Source organism: Pseudopipra pipra, chromosome 1 (genome assembly GCF_036250125.1).
Source record: "Pseudopipra pipra isolate bDixPip1 chromosome 1, bDixPip1.hap1, whole genome shotgun sequence".
NCBI lineage: Eukaryota > Metazoa > Chordata > Aves > Passeriformes > Pipridae > Pseudopipra > Pseudopipra pipra.
The window spans coordinates 124,238,990-124,257,478 of record NC_087549.1 but is presented as its reverse complement, the minus strand read 5'-3'; the positions used below and the strand labels follow the sequence as shown (position 1 = coordinate 124,257,478).

The window sequence follows — 18,489 nt, the reverse complement described above, 5'->3', positions numbered from 1 at the left end:
AAAATGCCAGTAAAGCTACTGATGCTATAGTTCACTCACGACTGCTGTGTGGTGGGAATACATGCTCTTTCTCCAGTGAGCACGGCACACTCTTCAGCTCTAAGCAGGCCTGTTTTTTGCTGTGTTATCTGCCTTTTATCAGTTATCTTAAGGAATATTATCTCTTACCAATGGGTAGAAAAGTTGAGAGAGGCATGTACGCCGGCAAAGATCAAACCGCTGGAAGAAACTCCCTTGTTCTTTCTGTATAAGGCTCTTTATAATGGTGCAGTATGATGGAAAATGGATTTTGCCCCCTTGCATAACTTTGTCTCAGCTGTCTTGCTATTTAGATTACTGCTAGGAGAGGTGTTGACTTGCAGGGTGCCTTGAGTAACAGGGGCAATCCAAGGAGAAAAGAATGGTGCAGGGAAACAGACTGTGTTTGTGCAAGAGAGAGACAGTATGGGGCAGATGGTGAAAAATAACAGGAAGAGAAAGACAGTGGAAGTATGTGGGGGAAACAGGTTGAAGTCACTGACGTAAGTGAAGGTGTCTAGATGAAACCTCTGTAAGGGGAATTACAGGCCCCAGTCACCTCTCTCTGTTTAGTCATGAATTTTAAGTGTCAAATTTACTTTTTGAGAACTAGTCACTTATGTATGGTTAATAAGCAGTGATTTTCAGATACAGTTTGTTTTAGAGTACTGGAGCTGGAGAGATGTCACATAATCCAGGTGTACAAAGGCCACTGGGGCCACACAGACACCTTCGAGCTTCCCCAGTCCTTGGATGAAGAGATGCAATGCACCTCTTGTTCTCAAATCCGTGTCAGATCTCTCAATGAAAAGTGTAGAAGGGCAGATCACTGGCACAGGAAATGCTGTCATGGGTACTTCACCAAATAGAGCAATGCATTACGAGGAAAGATGTGAAACTTATGTCATCTTCTTCAAGCACAAGTGTGGTTAAGAAAATGTTGCAGGTCATCATGATGAGGACTGGAGACAGGTCTTGTGCATACAAAGGACAGAGCTGTCAGTTGTAAGTGAGATAACTATGGAATACTGACAGTGCTAGAACCGGACCCCGTGGCTGCATTTAGCTGATGTGTATGATCTCTGGTGCCAAAATCCAGTTCTGAGAAAAAAACTTTTTTTAATTACTCTCCTTGCTGTTCCCAAAAGTACACCTCATCTCAGTCCTTCATGTTGTATTTTCTCCCTGACTTTTGCTTGAGAACCCATCTGTCATTTCTAGGAATCTTGTTAATCTTCTAGATGGACCATGGACAACATCAAATCTGTATTTCTTAAGCATCAGACTCAAACTAACAAAATAATACTGTGTAAGTTAGTCCTCCCACTATGCAGCAGACCTGCATAGTTGGTGACAGATAAGCCTGGCTGATGCCTTGATGATTTTTTTTTATTGTTTATTCGGATGGGACCACCTTGTTTTGAATGTAGGTCTAGCATTTCTCTCTACATTTAGGAGTTAAGATTGGGGTGGTTTTGGAACCCTGTAATGTGTCATATGTGAAATATAAGGTTTTCCCCTACTAATATGCAGTCTTCTCTTTTCTCTTGTATGTTGCAGGAGCATCCGTCTCTTGGGCAGCTCTCTGAAAAATTGATTGACAATAACATCAATGTTATTTTTGCAGTTCAAGGAAGCCAGTTTCATTGGTATAAAGTAGGTTAGAAACCTGATTTCTTTTTCTAATTTTGAAAGCACAATATTTATACTAAAAATTAAAACCATGCATAAATGATTGTATGTTTCATAGGATCTGTTACCTCTGCTGCCTGGTACTGTTGCAAGACAAATAGAATCACAAGCAGCAAATCTCAATGACTTGGTGGTAGAAGCCTATCAGGTATGACAACAGTGACAATGGTGTATGCCATATTTGTACAGACATTTTTCACCTTTCATAGCCTGAATCTTCAATTTCCAGGCTCTTGGTTTCCATCCAAAGTCCATGAGGATACATTCCCTACTTTTCTTAGTGTCCAAGTTGATAGGTGGCATTATCTCACCATAGCTCTCAAATTCCCCAGCTGTTGGAGTCTCAAAGCCAAGAGCTAGTGCTTTTTTCTTTCTAAGGGTGCTTCTAAATATTCTTTTTGATTCTCTGCACCTGTTGCTATGTAACTTCAAAAGAAATGTCTGATTTATTTGAATTTTGGCACCCTAGATCTTCAGTTACAGACCAGACACCACTGTCTAGGCACAATGAAAATTCAGAGCAAAACCACAGTGCAGTATCTGGAGGGTTTTGCAGAATAATCTTTAAAAAGCAGACAGCAGATGGGAATTTATGAGAAGGTAGTTTGGCAACAGTGGATATTGTGAAAAACAATATTTACACTGCACAAAGGAGTGTAATGACTTGGCATTTTGAGGCATGGCATTGAAGAAGAGTTTTGATAGGGATTTGAGAGAGAACAATGGACATTGCTTTGTGAACTTGCCTGGAGTACTCAATTGAAAATAATTGTTTGGGAAAGTAATAGTATGGGAAAGAGCATAAAGTCATTTTCCACAAATGGTTGACAGAGAATGGCAGTTTGAAAGAAGAAATAGGCATCTTGATAGTGAAGGAAAGAGGAGGCATAAACAGCTTTGAAAATGACGCCAAGTGCTATACATTTGATGTACGAGAGCACAGGGAGCCCACAGAGCAATATCAAAATGATCATCATGATGGTTTAGATGGTTGAATGCTGTTAAGTAGTGCAGTTGCACAAACATGCAGGTTCAAAAAGTTGAAAACTCAGCTGCAAAACTATATGCAGTGTATCCTCATGTCACTTTTTTTTTTAATTAGTCGAATTTGGAAGGCTGAAATTATCCATTTTACTCAGTTAATCATCAAAATCAGGCAGTTTGCTTTCAGCAAATGGGTTATAATGAAGAGCCAGCCCCCATGTCTGTTCCTAGTCAACAGAGTGCTTTTGCACACGTTTTTCTCACTGTCATGCTGGAAAGGCAGAAGGCAAAGACATTCAAAAGCAGAGGAGATTAGGTGTAGTAAAATTGCCGAGATGTTCTCACTGATATTGTGCTTCCTCTTATAAGGTCGAGAAATCTCATGTTAAATATGGAGGTTTGCAGGAAGTTACTGGCAAAAAAATCTGAAGATTTTAGTCCTTTTGTATGGCACTTTTACACTGTCCATCCTAAATTGCAACATGGTTCTTACTCGGTGCAAGGCAAACATTCAAGGAGAGGAAATAAAAATTTACAAAGTAGCGATTTAGTTCAATAGGACTTCGGAGGGACTTTCCTGGTTCAGCCTCTCCCAGTTTGCTCTTGCCTTACTTTCATTTTTTAGACAGTGTCTTCCTTCTCATCCTAAACTTCATTGTATTTGACAGTTTGAGAATTTTATCATAGTTTTAGGGGCTTGTAATATACAAACGCATGGTGAACAGGACTTGAATGTATTGCTTTTTTGAAAGAAAAAGGACTTAGATAAGAAAATAAATTTAGTGTTGATATTCGATGGCAGTGGGCCTCCTGTACTCTTTTTCTAGGCAGGGAAACCTTAGGCTTAGTTATGGAAAACCCTTGCTGAAAATCCCTGGCTATAAGGCCAAAGATGAGTCACTAATTTTCAAAAAGTTACTAAGATAAACATGTTCAGATTAATGTAATTACATTTCCATTTATAGCAGTAAAAATATCACATAAACTAATTTTTTAAGAGTAATATGGCACAAATTTAAAAAATCTCTTTGTGCAATTTTCAGCTCATAAGTTTGTAAGAGCTGTAATAAATTTTTAAAAGGTCAAGAAGCAATACTCCTTCTTGGAAGGAAGCAGGATTTTAGAGCATGTAGTAAATGCAAGATACAAAGTAGGTGGCTTTTTCATTATTTTTTATTGCAAAATGCCCTAATGGGAATCACCCAGTTGTTGACTTATGTGGTCTTAGCTGACCCAAATAAATCAGTAAGAATAATCCCAGTAGCCTTTAGATCACTGTAAGGTTTGTTCAGAGAAAGCTTTTCCAAGACAGATGCAAAATATCAGAAGTTTATAAAGTCGTGTCACATCAATTAGGAACCTCTTCTGTTGGGTAACAATAGTTGTATATATGTTTACAGTTGTATTTTAGATGTATGGCTAAAAGTCAGTGTAGACTCACACAACAAGCAGTTTTTGTTGCACACAGTTGTTAGAATAGATTTTCAAATTGAGAAAAATACAGTCGCAAAACCATTTTAGAAAAGCTGAAAACATTTTTATCTGCAAAACCTAATCCTCTTTATCAGAATTGCCAGTTCACTGCTTGTGTATATTTGGAATGTAATCGGGTCTTTATACAGGAAACAATGCTTTAATTCATTCCTTTATTCACACAGACAAGCTTTCTTCATTTTTAGTCAGACATAGTAGCCATACTTGGTGGTAGTCACTAATGTACATTATATTTTGAGAGGCAATGTGACTAAAACTTGTTTTCTGGTTACAGAAACTAATCTCTGAAGTGAAACTTCAAGTGGATAACCAAATCCAAGGTCTTAATTTCAATATCACTGCAATCTGTCCTGATGGAAGTGAAAAAACAGGCATGGAAGGATGTAAAAATGTGGGGTATGATAAAGAAGTATGTTGATAGTTTTCATTCTTCAAGGAACTGGAATACTTATTTTTCTGTTTGGTTGGGTTTCAATGGTGTGAAATCTTCTAGGGATTTACTTAAACTGAAAATGGATTTATGTGATTAATGATCACAGACTCTCTATTATTCTCTGGGTTTATTTGTCCTGAATCTTATTTTAATTCTCACTAATCCCATGGAACTAAGGCTCAAAGCTTTTCTTGAAAGCTAACGTCCGTTAAAACTCTCCTTCTTTGTCCTCCACTGGGCACAACCAACCATGGTCATTGTGGTGAAATCTGTACGTAAAGAGGTTGAAAGATAATCACCCGGTGAAAAAGAATCACTGGAATTTGTGTTCCTTGGGTCTGTACTAGACACAAGCTTTCTCTCTTCTTGCTTTAGTAGTCTTCATGCACGGTCAAGGTTGTGGATAATTAGTTTATTTTATAAATCAAATTAATAAAATTTTTATTCCCATTTGGATTGGTGCCACCTACTGAGTGAAACGGAGCATCATGCACCATGAAAATGCAGGGGAAGATGTCTGGCTAATGTAAAGAACATGGTTTTCTTCCCAGAAAAACTTCTCTGTGCCTCGACATATTTATTTAATTGCTTGGACCACTGGAGTAATTCCTTTAGCTTGCCAGGAAAAGGTCTCTGTTTTCTGGAGGGCAGGGTCAAGGAGTTCTTTCCTGCTTGACGTGTACATATGTCTCAGCTGGTGTGATTGTACTTACATCTGTGTGTAGAAATAGAAAAACAATTCAGTAGCTGAAATGTGTGAATTGTAATGTATATTTTAATGTATTTTATGCTCTTCTGAATTTTGTCTGCATGCTGCTGATTAACTTCTACAGCTTATGGGAGATTTGCTATGTTTTTCTGCTTAAGTCATCTTTTCTCCAGTGTTGTTCCCTGTGCATGTCATAAGAAATAGGACTGGAATTTGTTCTGTTTAATGAAAAGAAAAATATTTATATCTGTTTCTTTTTAATAAAAAGCCAAGCCAGTTGATTGTAAAAGATTGCATGTGGTCCTAAACCTCTACTGCTGTTGAAAATGAACCATCCTTAAGAGATTAATTTATTTTTACCATAAATCCTTCTTTCAGTATTTGTTTACAGGCAAAATGCTTTTCCTTAATTCTCACATTCCTTTCATTGTCTAATCCTTCTTCCTTCCCTTTCTTACCAAAACACAAAGTGTATTATATTCTGGAATAATCACGTGGCCTCTTGGGGATGCAAAACTAACCTTGGCTATTAGTGAGTGTCAGTGTTCATGATGTTGTAATTATTTAGTCTCAACAGGTATAATCTTTCTAGTGCTCTGTTCAGACTCGTCATATTTCACTACTAATATGCAAGACAGGATTTGTCCTTCCCTCCCCTCTCCCTGCCATTCCTCCAGTACTGTGTTGAACATGAAGATGATGTTTTCTAGCAGGGCGCTGTGTTGAATAAAAAGCATTCCCTAGCTGCATCCTGTCCTCCCTGTGTGATACGCACCTGCTGTATGAATTATTTTCTCCACAGCCACACTTTTGTCCTGTAACCGAAGGGAAGAAATCCCATGCATGGAGAGCGTAGGCAACTGAGGGGGGTTATGTGTGTAGTGGTGCATTTGAGAAACAAGAAGAAAAGCAAAGGGTGAGATAAAGCCTGTGTGCCCCCTCGATATGACATTAAGTGCATGCTTCTGCACAGCATTCTTCTCCTGTTGTCCGTGTAGGCAGCCGCAGCCCCACTCGCCACAAAGCCACCATTGTCCTCAGGGGCTCGGCTGTTCTCGTGTGGGGGCGCAGTGGGAGGGAGAGACAGTGACGAGAGATGAATGGCCTTAGTCTTTGCGGGTAGTTTCAACCTCGTATGTAATCAGTTTCTCAGGGTTTCTCTTTTTTTTATTTGGAAATTTTTGGTGGTAAAGAGTAGAGATATTTGCTTCTCTTGGGTTACTTTTTTACCTCTTCTTCTTGGTTATATTTTCTCTGTGACGAGGCAAGAAAGAGTTGTTTTCCATCAGTAGGCTGAACAAATTTATAACCTTAGAGAGAATACCATGTCATAGGCCTACTGGTCAAAAACCAAAAAACAATTGAGAAATAGAAGATTGGTATACAGTGGAAGTATCACATATGTCAGAGCTGTCAAAGAGTTTTGGTGGTGTTTGATGCAAACTCTGTGGCAGTCATCTAACCACCAAAATGATCCGGGGTCCTATGCCAGGATTCTGGAAAGCCATGGGAGCTGCTGCTGCAGTGGGCACTGCTGGGATGAGGACCTGGAGCATGGTGGTGATGGCCATGACATGGCCAGGAGCTAGGCACTGGGTCCACTCTGAAGCAGAACTTGATCTACCCAGGACCACAGCAAGAGCAGGAAGACTCTCCTTCTCCATCTCCATTGTAGAAACTGCAAAAAATAATTTGGTGCTAGGGTGTGAGCCAGTTTCTGTGTTTTAGTAGGAGTAGATAGGGCCATCCAAAAAAACCTGTGTGGTTTCTCTGTCCATGACCATTTCAGCAGAAGAACTTTCATTATAGATTTTTTTTATGAAGGGTATCTCTGTTTTTGTTTGTTTATTGTCTTGCTCAGTCTAGTTCCAATTCTCATTAGAGTATGATATAACAGAATTTACACATTAAATAATAGCAGGAGGATGATGATGGTGATTCTGTGTCCATTGAACTTGTATTAAACTTGTCTTTTGCAATTATGCTATCTTAATTTGAAAAGTAGACTGCTATCAATCTTCTATTGTTAGGATTTTGACTGTATTTGTGATGCCTCCCATTACTAAAATATCATTTTTGACAAATGACCAGTGTGTACTTTGCTATTATTAACTAGTGCACATTCATATACAATCTGAGATTCTGCTTTATTTATGTGTTAAAAATTTAAAGCAAACTTAAACAAGGAAATAATAAAAATATAAAATCTGTCTTTATTTCTTCTTAGGTACTTTTCAATGTATCAGTTACAATGCAAGGATGTCATACAACTGGAGGGAGAAAATATGCCATACTTAAGCCTATTGGTTTCAATGAAACCGCTGTTGTTAATGTGCAGCGAAGCTGTGCCTGCCAATATGGAGACAGTACAAACCACAAAAGAGTATGGGCTGATGAAACTTCTGATAGCAAACAGTCCCACTGCAGTGACAATAACTGTAGCTCTAACAGAGAAGACACACTTCCTTCAGAGAGGTGCAGGCAACATCAGGACCAACCTATCTGCAGTGGTCAAGGAAATTGCATAGATGGAAAATGTTTCTGCTACAAAAACAAGCTAGGCAAGGTGTATGGCAAGTACTGTGAAATGGATGACTTTTCCTGCCCGTATCACCAGGGAAGCTTATGTTCTGGTAAGCTGCAGAGTTTATGGCTATATTTTCTTGTTTTGTTTTGTTTTCTGAGGCTAATGTACATGAAAACAATGGTATAAGGCTGTCAAGTATGAGAATTGTTTGTGCAGAATTAGTGTGGGAAATGTCCTGAACATCGTGGTTGGAATTTACACTCCTGGGCTTTCTTCACCACAGAGATATGCACTGTCTCCTAAATTCATCCCTGCTTTTTAGGGGATACATTGATTTCTTTCTATATTTAGCTATTTTGATACTTAAATCACAAACTTTTTTATAAGTAATGATACTGATATCTCAAACAAAACAGTAACATTATTTCAGAAAGCAAGTTGATACATTTCAGTCTAATGGGAATATGAGATACTGAGAGATTAGGAAAGCATCATAGCTTCCAGATGAGATTCTGATTTTCCAACACCCTAAATCAGTCCTGGGAGAGATACAGTGACACTTGATTTCAAATACTGATATAAATGCCAGCAGTGTTCCCAACCCACTTTGCAAATTTGCTGTTTCTTAACCATAAGCAGACCTGTCTTACTCATAAGTTTCTATAGCCTGAGATGTGGTGCCCTGTTTGGCAGAGGAGACGGGAGATACTTGTCCAAGACGTGTTGGAGACTGTCACCTGTGATGGAGTCCTGTCCCAGGGTACCACAAGGGGAACTTGCTGCCTAGGGCCATGGCTGAGCAGTGGGATGTTTTAGAGTTTGCCTGAAGACTATGTTGAAGTCATTGTGTAATTTCTAATCCCCACTCCTTTCATCCAAGACAAGAGGGAAAATTTTTAGTAAAAGGTTTTAGGATGACATCATGGTCGTAACTTTTGCTTAACTTAACAACAACCAGCATCCATAAATATATATCGTGCTGGTAATTTCAGCCCAAGATATTAACTTAAAAACTAAGTAGAAAGTCAAGGTCTAAATTAGCTTTGTTTAATGTAAAGCACCAGTGAACAAATGTATGCATCTAAAAATTGATTTTCTATGTTTTCATAAAAGCATATGACTCAAGACTCTCTGATGTTGTAGGTAATGGTGAATGTGAAGGTGGTAAATGCAAATGCTTTGCTGGCTGGGAAGGTGATCGTTGTGAGTGCTCATCACAATCAGCAAAGCACTGCCTGAATTCAAAGGGCCAGATTTGCAGTGGAAGAGGAAAATGCGTATGTGGAAAGTGTGAGTGCACAGATGCAAGAAGCTTTGGCCGTTTGTGTGAATATTGCCCTACTTGTAACAAAGCCTGTGAAGAAAACTGGTATGTTTCTTGTGCTAGACTTGACTTTTTATCTCTCTAATGGTGAAACATGGAGAAATATTTCTGCTTGGCTAGATGTGACATTTCTTAGATATTTAGGCTGTAGTAAATTGAAACAATTTATACTTTTCTCTCTGTAGCTGAGGGATTCATACTGGAAATTAAGGGAATTGCATGTCCACATCTATGTTCACCAGTCTGTGTCCAACTGCCAGCTTTCAGAAGCCAAAAAACTATATTTTTTCATAGTTTTATTAAAATATCGATCTTCATATGAAATCTGGGTAGGAAATAAAACCCATGAATTTGGAGTTCTAGAAATGGACACTAGATCCTACATCTGAATTCCACAAAGTCCAGTAATATTTTCCAGATATGTTTTTGCACACTCCTTGTGCTTCTCAGTTGAAGAAGCTGTGTATTGTCATTGCCATTGGTCAGCAGAGCAGAGCTCATCTTACCCAGAGACCAACATTCTTCGTTACTGAGTTTTAAAACACTTAGTCTTTGCCATGCTAGTCTTAAAGCATGTCATTTTTCCTTACCTGTATAAAGGAGGGGACAGTGTGGAGGTTGAAATGAGCAACCCCAGGAGGAGAGAAGCTAGATCAAGCTCTCAGTGGCACACTGCATGGTCCTGGCATAGAGGGTGAACGAAGGCCTTGGGCACAGCTTTTCTACACCCACTTGTCAGCACATAATGTTCTGCATCTCACTGTGGTGCAGAAGGTGAAAGATCAGCCTTTCATTGGAAAGGGCATTGTGCTCAAAACAGAATCATTGTTTATTTGTATTAATTTGAATTATAGCTCTTTGAAGGAAATGCTGGAGAGCCAAGCTTGATCATGTCCGAAAAGGTGAATGCTAAGATTTCACTAAATAAAATGCAGTTAGCCTTTCTGGCTTCCACTTGTTCAAAATCACTGTGAAATGTATGACTTTAATAAATTCAGAAGATGGCATACCTTTGTTAAAAATTCAGCCAGGGCTTTTTCAGGGTCTCATGTGATATCCATCTTCTGCAAGGCTATACAATGAAGATGGCAAGACTGAAAGCACTGCCTCCCACTGTGCTGCTGTCTCTCTGAACTGCCCAGCATTGCAAACTTACTTGGCTTTGTCTTAACATAGCATCCAAAAATTATGAACAAAGCTGTCTCTACTCTTCAATTCCAGCGTGCATCCCAATGAGTCTGATTTATAAGGAAAGACTAGGACTGAACTGGAAGCTGAAAGCTGAAGAAAGGGTGGTAGACCCTTAGCTACACCCTGTGACAAACTTGCATCACAAAGGGTAGAGCAGGGACCAGATGAAGGTGGCTCAAAGCCAAAGACGTGTTACTTTACAGCTTCTGACTAGTTGGTTCTGAGAAGCATCAGAGAGATAAAACACTGAGAGAGGTATCACATTTCAGAAAAAAAAAAAATGTCGCAATGTTTTTACTAACAAGAGGAAAGCATTATGTGCAAGCAATAATATGTCAGCCTGTTGATACAGTCTCTTTAAAGGGAGTGCAGAGAAAGACATAAGTTTTCAATTATATTTTTATTTTACAGGAACTGTGTTCACTGCCATCATTCTAATAATACATCTCAAGCAATACTTGACCAGTGCACAACCTCATGCGCTTACCTACTGCATTATGTTGACCATACTTCAGGTATGAGACATTTTCTAGGTAATTTTAATAAAAGATTAAACTATATTGGGATTACTAATTGAATTCACCACTGTTAGAATGTCTTTCAAGTGTGTCATATTATTACAATAACAAAGAAGGCAGGAAAAAGAGAAAACTCATTCATAGCTTCAGGGAAAGTAAAAGATAAATAATAACAGGAAATATGATTTCAAGCATTGCTAAATCAGATTTCCCAGCTCCTTGAGAAGTCACATCTAATAAAGATGAATCCTGCCTGAGCAATGCTTAAAGAAATATTTATAAAAATATGTTATGGCATCTGTATGTTTTATTACTTTGGATATGCTTATATTATTTGACATTACCAGAAACAAGGGAAAAAGAAGTAGAATGCTTACCTCAAGTTCAGTAATGTTTGAATATTCCTTTCAAGTATAAAAAACTGCAGTTATGAGGGCTGTGGAAGAATAATTTTTTTTTGTAAATAAAATCTCATAAAGCTTAATCACTCCACGCAGCAACAAAAATGTAGGTAAATGTCACTTCACATTTATGTACATCTTTATATCCTACAGTTCATAAATGAGAAAACTAACTGTGAATATTCTTCTCATAACTTTAGTATTAATTAAGGAAAGCTTACCATGTGAGAAAAGTTTACCTGTGAGGACAATACTGGACAAGGATTCAATAATATCTTTCATATTTCAACAGTGATCTTCACTGTCATTTTCTGAAGATTAAATTCTCTTCACCCCAAACATCTTTAACATTTCATCCTCTCTATTTCAGCTATAAACTCACTCGTCTACAGAGAATTTATGGAGGAAGCCTGAGTCTTAATTCTGTAGATTAAAGGAATAATAGTTTCACCAGTTTTTTACAATGGATCTTAATCTGAATTGCCTTTCTTGATATGCCCCACTTTAAAAAGCCTACATATGTCAACTTTTCCTCTTAATTTCCCCTAAGTGATTTTCCCTCAATTTTTATCAGGCTCGTGTTACATTTATGCGACGTTGCTATGCAGTGGTAGATATACCTGTGTTAGAGGGATGTGTCTGCTCCCTGCATTAGGCTTTACCCTTATGTTTTCCTTTTGTTGCAGAATGTTTCTCTGGACGAAGCTACTTTAGAGTCTTTTCCATAATCTTTATAGTTACCTTTCTGATCGGGTTGCTTGTTGTCCTTATCATCAGGCAGATCATTCTGCAGGGGAGTAGCAATAAAGTCAAGTCTTCATCTGATTACAGAGTATCTGCAACAAAGAAGGTAATTTATTTCAGAGCTATCATGTTCAGTAATCTTTTTCTTGCATATAAAATTTAGCTAATTGCTGATAAAAATTATATCTTCTCCTTCAAGGATAAGATGTTTTTGCCTACAGTTTGCACAAGAACAGTAACATACAGACGTGACAAACCAGAGGAAATAAATATCGACATCAGCAAGTTGCGATTAAACGAAACTTTCAAGTGTGAATTCTGAAGACTGTGTGTTTTCTGCAAATTCTATTTCCATCATGATCGACTTTTAAAAAGTTACCTTTTGTACTCTGTGGGAATCGTGACTGTTGCCATATGGTTTTGTTTTGTGCATTTTGTTGAATACTGTAACTAAGTGATCTGTAAACGGACTCACGTTATGTGATTATGTTTGAAACTATAGCTGCTGTATTTTTTTAGGTTTTTTTGAAAGAGAAATGTGCGTTACTACTGTTCAGAAACATTAGTGTTGATGTAGCACTTTAGCATATTCTAATTTATTTAGTTATGGCCTAGAATGTAGATATGAACTGGTCTGACAAAGCACTGATCTCACTCTACATGTAGCTAGTACTGATGTGCTCTGTGGGAATGGACAAAAGCTGTGACTGAAATATTAATATTGCTGTATATTATAGCAATAGATGAAACTATTAAAATGCTCTTAAATAGAGTAAATGGTACTTTTATAGTTCTCTCAGTTGATAAATTCCACTGATTTGTCTGCTTTAGCATCTTAGCTTTTCCTCATAAAAATGACTGGATTAAATAAGTATTTAGTTACTGGTGTGGGTCTATAGTTGTGTGTGTATACACACAGCATGCACACACAGGTAAATTATATGTATAGTTTTTTATATGAATGATGTCACTTAAAGATAATTTATATCTGATAAAGAGTAATTTTTAGCTTTTTTACTTGTTTTAACATAAAAAACCCTTTTGTACAAAATTTAAGGTATTTGAAAACTGAGTGGCTACAGAAAAAGAGAGTTTCTCTGTCCAACAGCATAGTCTACATGATGATCACTGTTGACTGACTTCACCTTTGGAGTCAGCAGCATGAACCCTGTTGCAAGTAGATGAATTACACCAGAGCTGTGTTTGGTTTGCTAGCTACATGTCAGTGTTTTGCCAAATAAAGGCTTTGATCTTTTTGTATGATGTCAGGAATGTCTGATTTTACACTTGCTCTTTTTCTTTATGTAAATTAGTTGATGGGGTCGAGTTTTGTGATTGATTTTTGTGACTGTGCCTTGAGAAATGTGTCCAGTGTGATGTGGAAAAGAACCTGCAATTTAGAAGGTGAGGAAAATATGAGTCTTTTTCTCAAGGGAACACATTAATTGACTTCATACATATGGGATCAAATTCTGCCTTCAGAAATGGGCAAAGCTCTTCTAAATATGGTGGGACCAATATAAGCTTATCTGAGAGAAGAATGTGAGCTACAAGGTCACACAGAAGCATTTTTTTTACCCCTGAAACTGACTGTAATGGTAGAAGACCATTGTGTTATATGCTAGTTGGAAGTGTCAGTCTGATTACTAACCCTATGCTGCCGAAACCCCACAGAAGTCTGATCAACCTCTAATGCTCTAAAATCTTACTGGCAAAAAAAAAAATCATCTCAGAAGACAGCGTATCATTTTAGCAACATTTATTGCTAATATGAAATATTGGTCTGTATTTGTCATAGAGAAGAGTTACAGAAAACAAGCAGGACATCCTTATGTGCAGTTTTTTAAACATTAGTATATATTTCCTATTCCGTATTTCTTCTGTAAATTCCCACTAAAATCTGAGGAGTATGCGTGTGAAAAGAAGGCAGGATGCAGAACAAGTGATAAGTGTTATGTGAGTGTTCAGTTTCTTGAGTAATTGATCAAGTGGGATTGAGAAAAACAATATAAAGACATTGGCCTTTTCATTAGTCATAAAAGCTCTAGACCTTAGGGATTGGGTGTTTTTTTGAAACCTGTAAACTGGACTATTAAATGTTTCTAAAGCAATCTCCAAAGGAGGCCCTGAGCTTTCCACCATAAAGGTAAAAGTTTAAAGAAAAGACTATTTCCTTACACTGACCCTGACTTTTAGTAATAGCTTAATTGTAGAATTTTAGTTATAGATTAATTCTGTAATCTATCAAGTATACCTTAAACTTTCGTTTTCTTTTAAAACATGTAGGACCATTTTCCTTCTGTGTAAATTAGCAGATTCCAAAAAATTGGTTTCAGTGGGATAAAGATAAAAGATTGATAAAGCTTTACCTGCTATTACCCTTATCACAATTCATGACTATTTGTGAGTAGCAAACAGTCTCTGGTTGTCTCTTTCACTTAACAAAACAAAAAAAATTCAATGCTCAGTGATATTTTCCCACCATAATGCTTTAAAGCATTTATTAAAGCATTTACTGAAGTGATAACTATTTTTTTTTTTTTAGGAATTCCTTTTCACTGCTAGAGGGACTTAAATTGTGTGGGTAGGGGACAACAGAGCTGAGTTCTCGATGGAAGAAAATTTGAGCTGTAACACCCATCTTCCAGACACATCACACTGCTACTGCTTTTCTTCTGTAGCACTTGGTTGGCATTGTGGTGCTGCCTGTGAAGGGGCACGGCCAGTATTTCCTTATCAGACACCTGCCTGAATGTTTAAAATGCTCTGGTCAAATAGAGCAGGCTCACGGGACCAATTGCACTGTAAGCAGCTTGCTGTCTTGAGATTAAAAAATGTACATTAAAAAAAAAGAGTTTTTTAAGAAAAAAAAAAAAAGAAGAAGAATAAAAAGCTGTTTTGCATCTCCCTCATGGTTTTACTGTATTGTGGAGGAGGCTGGTGAAAGAGAATAAGCTGCTGCTAATGTGACAGGTCAAGGCTTTTAGAAGGCCCGTGGGGAGCTTATACAGAGCAGGATTCTTGGGAGGAGGCTTTGTTTCTAGGGATGGAATCTATCCATGAGAAACTCTGGCTTTGCTTGGTACTTGTTTCCCTCTGCCTTTGACCATGTTTTTCAGAAGAGCTGCTGCAGGAGATGAATAGCTCAACAAAAGCCTCACTATTTAGGGAGTTGTGTTCCCTCAGCACATGACCTTAAATGAGAAAGCAGCCTGTAATTCACAAGGAATTTCTTCAGTGATTGCAGAAGGACTCTGCTTCCTATAGTGCTTAATATGGGAGATATTAAAGACAAATTAGTTCACATTAGTTTTCAATGTATTGTGTGCAAAGATGCTCATAAAAATAGGGGGAGAATATCTAACCTCAGAATAGAACATTCCAAACTACTCAAATAAAATTTCTTATACTAGGCTCCTTCAAAAAATTAAAAGAAAGTCAAATAATTCTACTGCGTGCCTATAACCAAATATGTACCAGCAGATACTGTTGTATCTCATCATTTGTTTTGGGAATTGTTTTTGGATTTACTCCCAGAGCATGTGCACGACTTTTTACACCATAAATGTTAATGTTAAAATACATATGTATAAGTTTCAAATGCTAATCTCCCTTTTTTTACCTTTGACTGGTTATTTGCCTAACATTTCAGAAATTCCATGTTTATGCAATTAAAAAGCATGCATTTTACTTCAGATGTTTTTAAGTACTGTAAAATGAGGAAAGCTATGAAATGGTTATTTCCAAGCATCATGAGTACACTAATAAGATTGCTGAAGAAATGTGTGGGAAAATAGCTGTTTCATCCAGAAAACGTGCACATGGTATGCAAGGAATTTTCATTGTGCCCAGCTGAAATTCCCTTACATTTGCAAGGAATGTTAAAAGTGAACCTTTAAAAGGAAGGATGTTCGTATGGGCATAGTTTACATTTTATCCGTTATTCTCAACTGGATTTATTTTTTCCTCTCTATGATGTCATGAAAACCTGCTATGTAAAGCATTCTTCATACTGCCACAGAAAAATATTATTTTCCCAGTGTGATCATATATAATATTTGTTTCCTGCTTAGTGTGCATACCTAAATGTACATGTTTTGCAAACCATGGGAGTGAATGTATGAAACAGCTTCAAGCAACCCTCAGTCCTAAAACTAAACCTAAGGTCTGGAAATGCCCAGGGCAGAGAGATGCAAGGGCATGGCTGCCTGTGCAGGGACTTGAAGAGGGACGGCAATCTCAGTAGGTACAATGCTGGGGTTTCCTACAGCGTCCCTACAGAGATGATGCTCCAAGACCTCCCTTCTCCTTTTGTCAGGGCAGGAAATCTCTTCAAAGTAGGTTGACTTGGCAGAGATGTTGTCCTAGGTTTGCGTCCTAGGCACTTGTCCACACACTGGAACTGCATAATATGCAATCTGAACCATAACGCTGCAGACATTTCCCATCTTTATTCATCCAAAATGCTTACACGTCACATAGCAAGGGATCGCCTGGAAACTTGAATGCTGCAGATCTCCATTAAAGCTTCTGGAGAGTCTTTGGGCACCTGCCCATTGTCTTTCCACCAGCCCTTGGATCTCCACCAGTCAACCTTAAGGAGTGTAAGCTGTAGCTGTAAAGGGCACTTCTCACAGAGGTATTTGTGCTGAGTCAGTGCTGGGTGACACCTAACTCTGCTCTGACTGTGAGTGATGAGTGGTGCCAGTGTTCCAGCTGTCCATTTGCAAGAGAGGGGAAAGCAGAAATGAAGCTGTTGTTAAGAAGAACACTACTTTTTAATTATATCTTGAGGCTGCTCTGATGCACAGACATCTCTGGGATCTCATTGAGAGCCATCTCAATTCTCAGAGAGCCATCTCTGAGAATTGAAATGCATGGAGAGCAGGGAAAAAAGGTTAAAATTAACCAGTAGGAATGCATCTCTATAGTGAGACAAATCAGTGGGGTTTCACTGAGAGCAAGCCAGCTCAGAATGGTTGGCCTGTCTGTGGTAAAAAAACATAACGCTTCCCCCCCTCAAAATTACTAGATTCTTAGGCTTTAGAAGTGCTGCTCTGGATTGCATGTTCTCTTTCTTTCCTTTTCTGTACACACTTTTAAAGAAAAAGGTACCTACTTATTAAAAAAGAATTGTCTGGCATTTCTTAAATTAATGACTTCTGTCTAAATCTAACATTTCATTCTGATAGCTATATTGTGTTTGGGCTGTTTCAGTTGTATTTTGAAGGAAGATGTTGAAAGAGTCTTTTGGAGAGGCATTAGTGTTGGATGAATTCACCATGCTAACATCTTCGCTCTTGCCTACTGCTGCTTCAAAAATAATGCTACTTTAAAGTGTCTTATTTAGCAATTGTGTCACAGCTAATAATAATACTACAGTTTTTAACTTTCTATTTAACATATGCTACCTTTTGTAAAAAAAAGTATATAAAGATAAATAATGTTCCTCTAGATTTTATGCATAGAGAATATTAGTAAGGGAAGAGGTTTTAAATTTTATAACTTCTTACTGTTCGTTTTACATTTTAAATGATACTTTTAAATCACTACTTTTGTTTGTCTGGAAATATACTGAATATTTTATTATTTAAAATAGTATACTTTTATAGTTGTTTTATTAATTTCAGTTGACTACTAACTTCTATTTTGGTATTTATTACTGAGTTGACACTGTAGTATATTGAGATGTTTATTTTTCTATCAGAGCTGTAACAACTATGACATAGCATTATTTTAATGCAACATCATTGTACTTGCTCTCTAAAAAATAAAATCAATATTTAATCCATGTGGATATTTTCATGTGTTTGATGTGTCTGTGATAAGTAAAGGAAGAGGTGTTCACCTCCTTGTAATACTGTGCCCAGAATAATAAAATATAAAGAATACTGTGTTTATCAGATGTAGGCAAACAGGGGATGCATGCTCAGAATGAACTTTGAGAAGGTAGGAAGGATCACAACAGCACTTATCAGTTTGGAGGTGGAGCTGGTTTACCTTGCCCAACCCAACTGGAACATGAATGCACCAGGAGATGTTAGTACATTGTAGGGGACAAGAAGATACCTCTTGTATAAACATAATCTCTAGATAAATAGGTGGTTGTGATAGCCTTTCTTCAGCTTTGCTCTGCTGGGTGGTAGAGGAACAGGCTTTCTGGAAATGGGTAAATCTCTCTGTAACGCTTCACGTATGCCACTCTCTGCAGGTTTAGGTCACTTTATGAGTACTGGTGAAAATGCATCACTAGGTGGGGAAGGTGACACACATTCTGTTCCTGAGCAGAATCAGTCATGGTATTTGCTATGCAGAGCGCCATGAAATCTTTCCTGAAAAGGACTTTAGACATGCTCTGTGAAAGGACATTCAAAATTTGCCATGATGCCTCAGTAAGAAATATCTGTGGCACTAAGACACCTGTCAGACATCACAGGTAAAACTATCTGTCCAT

At 37.7% G+C, this 18,489-nt stretch overlaps 1 protein-coding gene across 12 annotated transcripts in view; it reads left to right on the top strand.

The window, feature by feature from the left end:
• Positions 1-17,826, top strand: part of ITGB8 (integrin subunit beta 8) — a 48,517-nt gene extending 30,691 nt beyond the window's left edge. For 11 of the 12 annotated variants that reach the window (XM_064675542.1, XM_064675535.1, XM_064675527.1 and 8 more), the window contains 8 exons: positions 1,579-1,674; positions 1,769-1,858; positions 4,463-4,597; positions 7,558-7,963; positions 9,001-9,226; positions 10,784-10,887; positions 11,978-12,141; positions 12,235-17,826. In XM_064675542.1, coding sequence (XP_064531612.1) covers positions 1,579-1,674; positions 1,769-1,858; positions 4,463-4,597; positions 7,558-7,963; positions 9,001-9,226; positions 10,784-10,887; positions 11,978-12,141; positions 12,235-12,357 — 1,344 coding nt within the window. In that variant the 3' untranslated portion in view covers positions 12,358-17,826. The remainder of the gene's footprint in view (positions 1-1,578; positions 1,675-1,768; positions 1,859-4,462; positions 4,598-7,557; positions 7,964-9,000; positions 9,227-10,783; positions 10,888-11,977; positions 12,142-12,234) is intronic. The other variant, XM_064675476.1, reaches the window with a different exon arrangement.
• Positions 17,827-18,489: the final 663 nt, after the last annotated feature.